General features: G+C 45.5%; 1 protein-coding gene across 1 annotated transcript in view; it reads right to left on the reverse strand.

Moving 5' to 3' along the window:
* The window catches only part of TOX3 (TOX high mobility group box family member 3), an 80,048-nt gene extending 66,326 nt beyond the window's left edge, over window positions 1-13,722 (reverse strand). Inside the window, 1 exon segment of the mRNA XM_070953111.1 lies at window positions 13,621-13,722. Within this exon segment, the coding sequence (XP_070809212.1) occupies window positions 13,621-13,722 (102 nt within the window).
* Window positions 13,723-15,515: the final 1,793 nt, after the last annotated feature.

Genomic DNA, 15,515 nt, shown 5'->3' on the forward strand with positions numbered 1-15,515 from the left:
CCAGGTGTTTTCATGATACCTTTCTATACATCCTCAAAACCATTTTGGTCCCTGCATCTCCAAATGGCTACACCAGAGCCAGAAAAACATAGAGGTTCAAGGATGAATGGATGGATGGATGGTATCAGCGGTCCAAGTAATGCACCCATTGAAAGCAGAACTCCGAGGCAGGTAGATTCCTCAAAGTACAATTTTATTCAATACATCGTATTGGCACAACTGGTGAAAACCGACTCTGAAAGTTCCCGCGGTTTTCGCCTAATTAAAAGAGAAAGTTTTCCCCCTTTCCACAAGTCATCAGTCCAACCGAGGTGCTGGCCAGTTGCTTGGTTACTTCGCTCCTCCTCTCCCAACCCCCTGTTGGAATGGCCTTGGTTCCCACAGGAAAACTTATTTTATTTTGGCTGCAAAGCTCCAGCTACCGTGTTTCCCCAAAAATAAGACCCTGTCTTATATTTTTTTTGAATCTCGAAATAAGCACTTATTTTCCGGGGGGTCTTATTATTTTGGGGCGCGTGGAACAAGACTGGGCTCCTCTTGCCATCTTACCTGATTTCCAGCTCTATCTCCCTAACCCTAACCAGAGGAAATGGCGGGGACCGGCTGCACGTGCGGTTAAATATTTTCGGGGAGGGCTTATTTTAGCGCATGCACTCAAAAGCCCAATTGGGCTTATTATCAGGGGAAACAGGGTAACTATTTCCCCCCGCCTCCTATCTAGTGGCAACCCTGAAGGCTCAGAGAGGGCCCCAGCCAGGTTCGCTTCACGGTTGACAGATAAGATGGATAGATGGACGGATGGAAGGATGGATGACAGATGGATCTAGATAGACAGGCAGGCAGGCAGGCAGGCAGGCAGACAATGATCCAAACCAGTGGGTCTCCTTTGCTGATCCAACTCAGTACCCACATTTATTTTTTATTACAAACTCTTCTAGCTACAAAGAAAAATAGAAAACCCACACAGGACATGAACACCTAAACATTTAAGCAGAGCATAGGCGAGAAAAAAAAAAACCTTTAAAATATTCAGATCTCAGGGGGAAAAAAGCTTCAAAACATCGAGCACCCGAAGGAGAAGAGTAATTTCTACATGAGGAGTAGGCGCTAACTCAAATTTCGAATCTAATGGTTTCAGTTTCTAGGAAACCTGTGGGCTATTCTCTTTTGAACAGATGAATAACTAAGCTTTCGTGCTGGTAAAAAGCTCCATAATTCTTTACAAACAGCTCCCGTAAAGATTATGGGACAACTCCCTTGCCAGGGTGCAAAACAGAAAAAGCTTTGCTGTGAAAATACAGGTAGTCCTTGACTTACAGCCGTTCACTTAATGGCCATTCAGAGCACTGAAAAAAAGGGACTTACAACCAATATCCTCGCAATTATGACCGATGCGCCGTGCCCCAGGGTCACTAGCAGGCGTTTACTAGCGTTGCAGTATCCCAGGGTCATGTGATCGCCATTTGTATCCTTCCCAGCCAGCTTCCCGCAGGCAAAGTCATTGGGGAAAAGCCGGATTCACTTAATGACTGAGTGACTCACTCAACAACTTTGCTTAACAACCGGGGGAGGAAAGGTTGCAAAATGGAGCACTTGAACAATGCTTAGCTCTCCATCGGAATAGAGATGGAAGGGATCTTGGAGGTCTTCCAGTCTAACCCTTGGCTCAAGCAGGAGACCCTACTGTCCAGGGTTCCAAGTAATACATCCATCGCAAGGATTCCTCAAAGAATAGCTTTATTGGAAATATCATATTGGCACGTATCTGGTGCCAATTAAATTAAATTTCACCTAATTAAAAGTGAAAGTTCCCCCCCCCCATCCCAAACAATCAGTCACATGGCCCAATCAAGGCAGCCTGTGCTGGTCTGGTGACATCACTCTTCCTTCCTCCGGCCAGGTGTGAGAATGTCCTTGGTTCCCAAGAGAAAGTATCTTGTTTTGACTACACAGTCCCAGCTATCTCTAATCTCCCTTCCTTATCCCTCAACTCTAGTGTGACAGCACCGAAGCTCCAAGATTTGCTTCAGCCAGGCCAGTTTCAGGGTTGACCATTTCAGACAAGTAGCTCTCCACTCTCTTCTTTAAAAAAACCGCAGTGATGAAGCGCCTATAACCTTTGAAGGCATGTCCCTTCCACTGGTAAATGGTTCTCACTGTTAAGAAGTGTCTCCCTAATTTTAGATTGCTTCTCTCCTTGATTCGTTTCCATCCACTGTCCCAAAGGTGCTTTTTCAAGAGGCAACTGGACTTCCTTTGTTTTTCCATGAAGACGTTTCGCTCCTCATCCAAGAAGCTTCTTCAGGTTCTTCAGTTCAGTGAAACATCTTCAAGGAAAAGCCCAGTTGCCTCTTGAAAAAGCACCTTTGGGACAACCACGATCTGGATGACTGAGAATCTCCGTAGACATGTCCATCCACTGCTTCTCGTCCTGCCTTCTGGTGCTTTGGAAAGTAAGCTGACCCCCTCTTTTTTGTGGCAGCCCCTCAAATACTGCCGTAATGGGTATTAGCAATGAATATTCTGGCCCCAACTGTGATAGTTGAGGACTACCTACATGTTGTTTCTAAGTTCTTTACTCCAATATGGGCCACTGTCAGGGTTCCAAGTAACACCCCCAATGAAAGAAAACTCCGAGGCTTGAGTTTCCTCAAAGTTCCATTTTATTAGAGATGTCATATTGGCACATTTGGGAAAACCCAAATCTGAAATCTTCCAGGTTTTCCCCACCCAAAGGAAAGTTCAAGTCCCTGCCTAACCCCCACATGTCCATCACATGGTCCAATCCAAGCACCGTCCCAACTGGAGATGCCTCCCAGTTCCAGCCGTCCAGGTGCAGGGCAAGATGTCCTTGACTCTCTGAGAAAGGAATGTTATTTTGACTATATATCACCCTGGCTCCATACAATCCCCCCTCCCAGTTTCCCACAGCATTAAATGTGGCAGGCCTGACGATCCAACGAAAAAAGATGGCTTCCAGGCCTGACAGCCACACGGATGATGAGGTAGGGGATTTTAGTGCATGTTGCAGGAGGAGAAAACAGTCACACAATAGGGCTTGTGAAGCGAGGCGGCCTAACTAACATATTTCTTAGGACTTTCCTGCCCACTGAATATTTTTTTTCAAAAGACATGCAACGGATTCAATTGCTTAGAAAGAAGGAAAAGGGGTTGTTTGTTTTAAAAACTACTAGACTAAAGCCAATGCCCGAAATTAGTTCTCCATCAGCCAAAACCATAAAAGGACTCAAAGATAGCAGCAGAATGTAGAACAGCTGGCCCCTTTCAAAGTAGAGCTTCATTCTATTTATTTATTTATTTATTCCCAATGTGGGTTTTTCCCTTCACATAAAACAGAAGTTTTGTTAGAAGTCAGCAAAGCCAAAATGACCCTTACTCCAGCCGATTCAATCCTCCTGTAAATCAGACCTGAGCTTAAACGGCAGGGAAGTATTAGGATCTGTTTGCACCGTTAGCCAAGGGAGGGTTTAAGTTCATTGTAAACAGACACCTATAAACCCACAATCACACACAGCTTGGACTGGTGAGTTAGAATTACTTCTGGCTCCTGAGATGGAATTATTTCATTTCTAAGACACTATCCAATTAAAAGACGCTTGCTCCTGGGGAGGAAAGCTATGGCAAAGTTAGACAGCATACTAAAAAGCAGAGACATCACCCTGCCAACAAAAGTCCATAGTCAAGACCACTGTTTTCCCAGCAATGGATGGCTGTGAAAGTTGGACCATAAGGAAGGCTGAGTGCCAAAGAATGGAGGCCTTTGAACTCTGGTGCTGGAGAAGACTCTTGCGAGTTCCTTGGACTGCAAGGTGAACAAACAGGTCAGCCCTAGAGGAGATCAACCCTGACTGCTCTTTAGAAGGCCAGATCCTGAAGAGGAAACGCAAATACTTTGGCCACCTAAAGAGAAGGAAGGACTCCCTGGAGAAGAGCCTAATGCTGGGAACGATTGAGGGCAAAAGAAGAATGGAACAAAATTCACTTAACAAATGTCTCACCTAACGATATAAATTTTATGTCCCCAGCTTGAAAATTCCAGAAATGCTGGGTTTTATGCTGATTTAACAAGGCCAACTCTCTGTAGGCAGTATGCTTTTCCAACTCAAATATATTAGACATCCGTAGTTACCAACCTCTAGTTGCCAAGTATACATCACTTTGCTATAATCCCATATGGCTTGTTTACATTGTACTTCTGGCAATTTCTCCAGGGGATTTTAAATTTAATCTAATATAATTGTTACCTCTTATCATATTAAAACTTGTAGGTGTCCTTTTCAGTTAACAGTTGATCTTACTGGGATAAGCTCAAAGAGCAGGAAGGAACGCTGAGCACCACTCAAATTCCATTACATCCTTTTTTAAGCACAGAAAAAAAAAGTGGGAGGGGGGACGTGACCCTCCTCATTTCTAATTCTATGGAAAAAAATTCTACATCATTTTGACTGCGGATAACCTCTTACAAAATGCTCTTTAAGTTGCATTCTCCAGTCTCAATGTGACCGTTCGTTGCGGACCTGTACGGTCTTAAACCGTAATTCCTAGATTCAAATTTTACATTCAATTGTAAAATTCCATTTGGTTTGGGCCTCCCCAATACATCTGTCAAGGAAATGTGGAGTTGTTCCGCCCCAGCTACAGACCCCAAAGAACGCAGCACACACAAAGTCCGTTCAAACCTTGGTTTACTAAATAAATCAGTCTTTTACAACAACGGCTGTTAATTAACTGCATTAACAGCAGCCAAGAATTCAAAGAATAATAACTGAAAGCTTACTATGGTTGGCAGAATGCCCAGAAGCAATTTGCAGGAAGCTGATAAGATAAGCAAGACAGGACACGAAGGTATGTGAACGAAGTTGTTCCCTGCAAATTGCTTCAGTCGATGTTCCTCCTTAAATAGGCTAAGGGAGTGGCCAATTAGCCTCGAGGAGACCTCCTCCTGAAGAGCCACTCCTGCCTTTTGGCAGCTCTGCGTGCCCGTGCATCGAGAAGAGGCTCCTCCTCTTCGTCCTCTTCACTTATGGGAGCTTCTGGAGGTTCTGAAGGCCCTGGCTGAATCCCCGCCTCTGGCACCACATCTTCTCCAGCCTCCTCATTGTCCAACTCGAGTGCCAGCTGCACAGGCTGCTGGCGCAGCACCACACCAGCCTCCTCACTGTCTGAATCACCTACTAGCTGCACAGGCCGCGTACGGGCCGCAACAGGAGTATATATCCATCGTTTGCAGCATTGGTGCATATCCCGAGGACCCCAAAATGTATCCACCTCTCAAAAATCCTTCAGTGTGATTCCATAACTCCTCCAAAGATAGCAGGGTGCATAAAAATTGATGATTTATCCACAAGATTGACCCAACCAAGCTTCTATCTTGTGTCTGTCTTGGGGTGACTAAATCTACCAAGTCCTTCCATTACAGATAGTCCTCGACGTACAATAGTTCACTTAGCAACCATTCAAAGTTGCAACAGCACTGGAAAAAAAGTGACTTATGACCATTGTAGCATCCCCATGGTCATGTGATCAATTTCAGATGCTTGGCAACGGGTTCATATTTATGATGGAATCACGTGTTCATCTTTTGTGACCTTCTGACGAGCAAAGTCAATGGGGAAGCCCAATTCATTTAACAACCATATCACTAACTTAACAGCTGCAGTGATTCACTTAACAACCGTGGCAAGAAAGGTCATAAAATGGGGCAAAACTCACTTGACGGCTGTCTTGCTTAGCAACATAAATTCTGGTGCTCAATTGTGGTCGTATGTCGAGAACTATCTGAATATCTAGGATATTATCTTTTGAAAGGGATAATTGTAAATGTAATTAAATAATCTTCTTCCGGGACCAATTAGGAACAACTAAACACAGTTTGATTGAAGGTTAACGACGATATAAATAATAGCTGCTATAAGGACATCATGATCCCATAACCTCTGCCCTTTGACCTCCTTACACCCACTTTTTCCATTCGGCAGGCCTTCCATATTACCAAACGGTTCAATCTAAAACCAAGAAGTTTACTTATAGGAAAGGTAAAGGTTCTCCTCGCACATATGTGCTAGTCGTTCCCGACTCTAGGGGGCGGTGCTCATCTCCGTTTCAAAGCTGAAGAGCCAGCGCTGTCCAAGGACGTCTCTGTGGTCATGTGGCCGGCATGACTCAACACCAAAGGCGCACAGAACGCTGTTCCCTTCCCACCAAAGGGGGTCCCTATTTTTCTACTTGCATTTTTTTATGTGCTTTCGAACTGCTAGGTTGGCAGAAGTTGGGACAAGTCACGGGAGCTCACCCCGTTACACGGAGCTAGGGATTCGAACCCCTGAACTGCCGATCTTTCGATCGACAAGCTCAGCGTCTTACCCACTGAGCCACCGCATCCCTACTTATAGGAAAAGTTGAATATAAACCATTTTGGATAACCCCGTGGCTGTGAAATTTCCATGCCACAAAAATTCGAATCTATCGAACCCAAAATGCAAGGAGAAAGGATTGAAAAACATTGTCGTGTCCCGTCCCCCCCCCCCCCCACACACACACACAAATCCACGTCTAGAAAATATTTCCCACTTCTTTTGATTACTTCGAGTTATGGATTCAGGAAGAGCTGAACCAGATAAGATGGCATGAAACGAGATCTTATCCAACGCAAAAATTGCTGGATTTCTTAAAGGAGATCAGAAGGCAGCCAAGAAAAAGGGGGGAGGGATTGAAGTTCCTTTTCCTACTTAGTCCTAAAGTTGTGAGTAAGGGACAACTACACCGCCAACCTTTACTCTCCAAGATCTGCAAGGATTCGTTGGCCATCTGCTCCTTTTATCTCAGCCATCTATTTACCCAACTCCAGTGTTTGTGCAATGAATGTTTTAAGTGATGCAGCTGCAAAACTCATTTGCTATGCCTTCTTTTGTGAACCATCATCAACTATATTACTTTTTCCCCCTTCTCTGAAACAGGTCTATTGACAGATGAAACATGCCCTAGCATACAATTTAGCTCATGTCAGAGGCAATCTTTTGCGTAGCGATACAGCTGCACGCACAGTCATAAAAATTGAAGCACGCCCCAAAAGGAACAATTACATAGTTAAAAAAAAAAACCCTGCTTGCCGACTGAATGTCTTTCCTCCAGCTTCCTTCGCTTATTAGTAGTCCTCCATTTACGACCACAAAGGGGCACCAGAATTCCTGCTGCTAAGCAAGGCAGTCGCTAACGGAGTTCTGCCTGCTTTGGCAACCTTTTTGCCATGGTTAAACCAATCGCTGCGGTTGTTAAGCGAGTCGTGCGGCCGTTAAGCAAATCCGGCTTCTCCCATTGACTTAGCTTGTCGGAAGTTGGGTTGGGAAGGTTGAACATGGAGATCACATGATCTCAGGATACTGCAAAACCATGATAATACATACATCCTGGGTGCCAAATGTCTGGGTTTTGATCACGCGACTGGAAGGGATATTGCAACGGTTGTTAAGTGAAAGGACTGGTTATAATCCTTTCAGTAACTTTGAACGGTCACTAAACGATTGCAAGCCAAGGGCTCCCTGGAAACTCTGATCTATCTACTACGATAGATTCATACTATGGACTATAGCAGTGATGGCTAACCTTTTTGCCGTCGCATGCCAAAAGCGGGGGGCAGCGGTCACGCACGTGTGTGCCCACACTCACAATTCAATGCGTCCCGCTCCCTCGAGCATGCGTGCGCAACCCCCAGTGCTCCCCCCACTTTTGGCATGCGATGGCCCAGTTTTTTTGCCCACCCCAGGCTCCAGAGCCTTTCTAGGAGCCTGGGGAGGGCGAAAACAGCCTTCCCCCCACCCCCCGGAGGCCCTCCTGAGGCCGGAAACAGCCTGTTTCCCAACTTCCGGTGCACGCCGGAGATGAGCTAGGGCAACATTTGCATGCCACCGATATGGCTCCAGGTGCCACCTGTGGCACATGTGCCATAGGTTCGCCATCATGGGACGATAGTGTCATAAAGCAGGGAGAAGCTCAAAAACAGTAACTGTGACAGGGACCTGGAGTCCTAGTCCTAGTCCCTTAAACATGAGCCAGCCGTGTGCGGCAGCAGCCAAAAAAGCTAATACAATCCTTGCTTGTATAAACAGAGGCATAGAATCAAAATCACGTGAAGCATTAGCACCCCTTTATAAAGCCTAAGTAAGGCCACACCTGGAAATACTGCATCCAATTTTGGTCACCGCGTTACAAAAAAAAGATGCTGAGACTTTGGAAAAAAAAGTGCAGAGAAGAGCAACTAAGGTGATTAAAGACCTGGAGACTAAAACCTATGAAGAACGGTTGCAGGATTTGTGTATGTCTAGTCTAGAGAAAAGAAGGGCTGGTGGGGTGGGGGGGCATGTCAGCAGTATTCCAGTATTGGAGGGGCTGTCACAAAGAAGAGGGGGTCAAGTTATTTATCCAAAGCACCAGAGGGCAGGACAAGAAAGAATGGATGGAAACTAACCAAGGAGAGAAACAACCAGGAATTAAGGAGAAACTTCCTAACAGTGAGGACAATTAACCAGTGGAACAGCTTGCCACCAGAAGTTGTAGGTTCACTGGAGGCTTTTAAGAAGAGACTGGGCAGACACCTGTCTGAAATGGTATAGGTCTCCTGCTTGTGTAAGGGGCTGGACTAGAAGACTTCCAAGGTCCCTTCCAGATCTATTCTGATTCACATTTTTTTTGCGTAGGAGATGATCAACCTGAGCCCAAGAGTGGGGTCAAATGTATCATCAGTTTGGAGTCTCTACACACACAGAGACACACACACACACACACACACACACACACACACACACATACACACACACACACTGTAAGAGACCCAACTCCAACCCTGTGAAATCAGTTGATTCTTATCTAGTGCCAATTCATCTTAACCATTAGTAGATCAGAGGTATAGGTCACATGAAATAAACTTGTTAAGTACTTTTGAACTCTATCCTGGCTCCTGACTGTTTTGCAATGGAAGTTATTATTTTGTATAAAAAAGGATGGGTGTCATTTTGTTCTGTTTTACACATCGCACTCAAGTCAGAATGGGGTTGGCTTCTACAGCACCTTTGTGACTTGGGTTGCCTTAATATGAAATCCAGCCACAATGTTTTTGCAAACCTTGGATTTAGCATTATCCCTCAATCATGCCATGATACCTTTTGCTCAAAATCATGGCTTGGGTGCAACTGGATAAAAGAGGCAATTATAGAACCTCTGGCCATTCACTCCACATACAAAACCCACTGAATTCATGAGATTCTGAATTGACTAAATGCTGTGTTCTATGAGCAATAATTAGTCATGTTACACCAATTATGTGTTATGCATTACAGATCATCGTGTTATAAGAGAACATCGGGTATACCAATCCATGCTGGCCAATGTATACACCACGTAACATACACTCATATAGCATTAGGCACTGATTCAAGAAAACACTCACAAATTCACACTGCCTACCTATTATTGCTAAGTATTGAGTTTACAGTCGGCATGTAAAGATTAGATAGACTGATGATGATGATACATAGATAGCTAGATAGTTAGATAGATGGATGGGTGGATGGATGGATGGATGGATGGATGGATGGATGGATAGCTAAATAGATGGATGGATGGATGGATGGATGGATGGATGGATGGATGGATGGATGGATGGATGGATGAATAGATAGCTAGATAGCTAGATGGATGGATGGATGGATGGATGGATGGATGGATGGATGGATAGATAGATAGATAGATAGATAGATAGATAGATGATAGATAGATAGATAGATAGATGGATGGATGGATGGATGGATGGATGGATGAATAGATAGCTAGATGGATGGATGGATGGATGGATGAATAGATAGATAGATAGATAGATAGATAGATAGATAGATAGATGATAGATAGATAGATAGATAGATAGATAGATAGATAGATGGATGGATGGATGGATGGATGAATAGATAGCTAGATAGCTAGATGGATGGATGGATGAATAGATAGATAGATAGATAGATAGATAGATAGATAGATAGATGATAGATAGATAGATAGATAGATAGATAGATAGATAGACAGACAGACAGACAGACAGATAGATAGATAGATAGATGCAATTTTAGATGGCCAACCATCAGAAGCAGCTTGAATGAAAGTATAATTGAAAAAAAGCAAGGTATATCTAAAACAATCTTTTGCTAACAGTGGTTTAAAACTGCATAAATAAAGTTTAAAATCTATCATCACAGTCTTCAGGCATTTTATTCTACAGGAGTCACAGAGATAACAGGACTTGTTCTAGCTGTAAGGATAATCCAATATCTGGAAACAAGTTCTTACGTCCTGTCCATTTCCACAGTCCGCTTCGTCCTTTTTTGTAGAAACCCAGGCCAAGTTATATTCTCCATTAAGCACAGGCAAAAAGAAGAAGAAGAAGAAGAAGTATATGAGTTAACAGTTTCTAGCCGATCAGATGGGAGATGGATATTCTAGGAAACAAGATCCATCAGCTGCCCTCTTAACTTCCTTCAAGAAATAAAGGCTGTACAGTATTTTATTTCAAATGTGATTACAACTGCTTCTTCTCCACAAGCATTTGATTTAAAAACTGTACACATATTAAAGTTGCAAATAAACAACAACAATAACAACAACAACCCTGCAGTGTTGTTTCATTCATTACCTATAAGAGGCCTCCGGACAAAACGCAAACCATAAATTAAAAAAAGAGAAAGTAACGTATCACAGAAACGGTTCTTGAATTAATGCAGAGAGAATTCATGCTCCACTAAATTTGCAGCACTGTACATTTGTTGACCACCGAACGGCAGTGTAAGGTTGTTTAGGGCTTATTAAAACCCCTTTTTTAAAAGAAAAAAAAAAAAACTCTGCAACCTCTCCTTCGTAACAATGTCTCTCCTTTCTTTTGAAATCATCAACACAGCAGCTCGCTTGATACTTTTCCATGTTGCATTTGCCAAGGAGAATATACACACATAAGGCTTTGTTCCAAAGCTGCTCCAATATCGCCTGGTGAAAAAGGCACGTGCGTAGCACACTCGCACACACACACACACACACACACAAGCACACCCTGCATTTGGTTACACTGCATTTATTAAATATTTGAAATAAGCTGTCAGCTCTCATTTATATAATTCTCAAGCCACCCGCTCCACGGAGAGCTACTGGGGATATTTCTTCCCACCACGCATCTCTGAAATTAAGAGCTGTCTTAAACAAAAAAGAAATTTCACTTTGCTGACATCCATCCACCAAGGATTAAATGGATCCAACGAGAAACTTCTGAAAACACTCCCCAACATTATTATTTTTTTTTTTTTTGGTAAAAAAAATAATCTTCTCCTTCCCTGCTGGCTTTCCATTTTCCCAAACTTTTATCAAGTGACACTAACAATAAACCCAGATATCGGTGAAGTCTTTGCAAGGCACTGCAATTTCTCAGTATCTTAAGGGAGCATCTCACACCAGAGCGCCCCCCCTCACCCCCGAGGTTGCACAAACAGAGCCAAAGGGGACGAGTTCACTGTGAAAGAGCTCTTTATAATACAGGGACGAAGGCCCACTGCTAATAACTTGGCCTGCTATTGACACAAGCATAGTGCAAATAGCCAAGTCCTTTAAGGGAGTAACATGAGTCACAATGTACCTCTTTAAGTTTTGAAATTTTTCCCTTTCCTTGTCTGGCAGCTGGTGAAAACAAACCAGATACGTTTGAAACATATTTTGTGTAATGCATTTAGCCGCAGGGAATATCCGTCCCTTCTGGCTATTACATGTATTCTGTCATCTGTAATCTCTTGACAAGAAAAGGAGATATCAATAAGACACAGAACTAAGCAGGGGCTACAACTTTTCCAGCTGGCTCAACGAGACACATTTAAAAAGGGTTCCTTTTTTTCTTGATGAAGACAGGAGCTGCTGAAGGATCTGGTAGTCAGCTCCTTTCTCAGTTGGGGTGGTCCTGAGTTCCTCGGGCTTGCTCCTTTATTTTAGATGCAAGGCTCACGAGACCCCCATCAAGTTTCCCTCAGAAAAACATACTCGGTTAGTAGAATCAAAATCCTTGCTTTAACATCCTCGAACCAGGAAGAAATGTGGAGGAATGTGGAAAAGGAGTGGGACTATTGTGAGAACAGGGACAGAGAAATGGCAGGCGGCAGACAACACACAATCACTAGTAATCCATACAACTGTAATGCAATCTAAATACCCAGCCTTAAACATAAGTCTGATCTCCGTACAAGCTGACCCACCAAATAAAAAGGAAACATACCCAGCAGCTGCCTCCAAACTCCTGCATTCAAAACAGAACCAGCAAAACTGTTTATTGTTCCCACTCATCAACCCCAAGACAGAAAAACACATTTTTAAAAATGCACTTTTTCTTTTGACTTGGAAACCCCATGCACTGGGATATTTTCTTTACCATCAGGTCCCCTATGACCCAAGAAAACCACCCTATCCTGCAAGGAGCCCACTTTGGAAGCGCCAAAGGAGAAAACTCTGCCTTATTTACACCAAGCTGGGAGGAAGTTACAAGGGATTGTATTTGCAAAGGGAAAGGGGGAAATAGAAAAGAACAAACAACAACAACAACCAAAGATGATTTGCAAATAAGTGAGAAAGGATGAGAGGGGGAAAGTTCTGGCAAGGAAAAAAGAAACTTGAGAAAGTTCTGATTTTAAGAGGGGAAAAAAACCCTAGTTTTAAAACCAGTGCATCAGCACAAGTTGTAAGATCAAGACCATCTCTTCCCCCCCTCCCTTTCTCCTGCCTTCCCTCGAAGTACAACCCAACCAGAGCCTCCACCATCCCTCTAGAAGCCAAACCAAACTACGACAATAACCACAACACCATCCAATGCAAATCCACAAACTGTAACACAATTATGCACCCCCTGGAACAAAAGATTAAGGGGGGGGGATAGAAAGAAATAGAAATAGAGAGAAATAGAGAGAGAAGGGAGAGGGGGAGGGAGGGAGAGGGAGGTGGGAAGACAGGAAGGGAGGGAGGGAGAGAAGAGAGGGAGAAGGAGAAGAGGGAGGGAGAGAAAAAGGGAGAGAAAGAGAGAGAGGAGAGAGAGAGAAGAGGAAAGGAGGAAAAGAGAGAGGAGTGAGAGAAGGAGAGAGGGAGAAGAGGAAAGAAGGGAAAGAGAGAGAGAAAGGAAAAGAGAGGGAGATGGAAAGAAGAGAGAGGAGGAAAGGAGGGAAAGAGAGAGAAGAGAGGGAGGGAGAAAGAGAGAGAGCAGTGGAAAGGAGGGAAAGAGAGGAGTAAGAGAGGGAGGGGGAGAAAGAAGAGAGAGGAGGAGGAAAGGAGGGAAAGAGAGAGGAATGAGAGAGAGGGAGAGAAAAAGGGAGAGAGAGAAGAGAGAGAGAGAAGAGGAAAGGAGGGAGAGAGAGGGGGAGAAGAGGAAAGGAGGGAAAGAGAGAGGAGTGAGAGAAGGAGGAAGAGAAAAAGGGAAAGAGAGGAATGAGGGAGGGAGAGAAAGAGGGAGAGAAGAGAGAGAAGAGGAAAGGAGGGAAAGAGAGGGGGGGAGGGAGAGAGAAAGAGAGAGAGAGGGAGAATAATGAAATAAATACTCACCTTGTTGTAGCTGTAGTAACCCAAACACTGGGTAAAGTCCAGACCTGAAGGGTCTCCGGGAAGGGAGCTCCCCGAGGCAGCGGGATAAAACCTTACATCCATTTCGCAGGGTTGATATCTTGGGGGGCAGCAGGGCAGGAGGGGGGAGAGGGTGAGGAGGGGGGGATTGGAGGAGGAGGAGGGGGGAGTGTGTTTGGGGGGGGGTCTTAAAGAGAGGAAGAGTCGGAGATCTGCTTGATCCAAAGAGGCGAAGTTCTGGAGAAGCTTGGACTAGATCCACCTTCCAAAGGGCTGCCCCCCCTCCTCTCCTCCTGCCCCAGCACACCCACAAAAAAAGAGGCGCGCGCGGGCGCAGCACACACACACACAGAGAGAAAGAGAGAGACCTGCACTCTCCGAGCAGGCAGCGCGGAGCAAGTTGCCGGGTTCTGCGGGGAGGGAGGGGGATTGAGGGAGGAGGAGGAGGCGGGATGATAGAGAGGGGGAGGGGGAGAGCGGCAGGTGAGCCGGAAGGGACAGGTGAGGGACGCTCTAGGGGGAGGGAGGAAAGGGGGGGAAAGCCACCGAGACGGAGGAGGAGCCGCTGTCGCCGCGGCTCGAAGGAGAGGAGGGGGGCGCGCGTCCTCACCCCCTCCGCTCGCCCGTCCCTTCCCCTCGGCTCCACCCACCCACCCACCCCTCTCTCTCTCTCCCTCCCTTTTCCCAATGGCAGACAAGGAGCCGGGTCGCCTTCCAGGTGCGCCACACAAAGGAGCCACGCGCCCGGAGCCGAGGAACAGCGGCTCTTCCATCCACTCCTCCTCCCCCCCCCCCACCTCCGCAAATCAGCTTTGGGTGGGACGCCGATTGGAGGGGGGGCGCTGAGGGGGGGAAAGAGCGGGGTGCGCGCGCAGCCCCCTCCCTTCACCCCCCCCACCCTCCCCGGCTTGGGACTCTCTGAGGAGAAGCGAAGCTTTCTTCCCTCAAAGGGGCCCAAGAGCCCCGGCCAGGCGGGAGGGGGATTCGCGTTCTTTGAGGGTCCCTGATAGCCTCCCCTCTTCCCCGGGGAAGGGAAGGGTCTCCCCGCAAGGCCGAGAGAAGGCGGCCACATTTGAGGCGGGAAAGTGGGGAGCAGCCCCGGAATATTGAGGCGGTGGGTGAGTGGGTGGCCCCGCTTCGCCTTCCCTCCGCGACCATTTCGCCTCAGAAACATGGCGCGCTCGCTCGTCGTCGTAACCCCGGACGGCTCGGCTCGGTTATCCCGAGTTTTTCGGGGAGCCACGTGGGAAGGGGCAAACTTTCGGGCGATGGTCCGGCCGTTGACCGGTTGGGCGAGGCTGGGCGGGAAGAAGGAAGGTGGGAGGGGGGGAATTGGACGACGCGCGACTAATTGGACGTGTGGACGCGGTTTTGTGGTGGGGGAGAATAGAATAAAATAGAATAATCAATAGAATAAAATAGTCGGAAGGGGCCTTGGAGGTCTTCTTATAATAATAATAATAATAATAATAATAATAATAATAATAATAATAATTTTATTTCTATACCGCCCTTCTCCCGAAGGACTCAGGGCGGTGTACAGCCTATTTAAAAACACAAGACAAAACAACAATATAAAATTTAAAATAATTAAATAAAGTGGCTCAAATTTAAAACCCCAATAAATTTAAATACCCCAATTTAAAACTATTGTGTTGATAGTCCGGCCTGGCGGAACAACAGGGTCTTCTAGTCCAGGGATCTCCAACCTTGGCAACTTTAAGCCTTGGTGGACTTCAACTCCCTCAATTCCCCAGGCAGCTTTGCTGTCCACCAAAACAGTATTTTGAAGAGAACTGGCTGGCATATCCAAGACAGGCATCACCAGTGTAGTTTAATATCTAAATTAACACACTTCTGAGGTTTACTTCATGCAG

Source organism: Pituophis catenifer, unplaced genomic scaffold, assembly GCF_029215685.1.
Source record: "Pituophis catenifer annectens isolate HBS135680 unplaced genomic scaffold, rPitCat1.0.hap2 SCAF_13, whole genome shotgun sequence".
Classification (NCBI taxonomy): Eukaryota; Metazoa; Chordata; class Lepidosauria; order Squamata; family Colubridae; genus Pituophis; species Pituophis catenifer.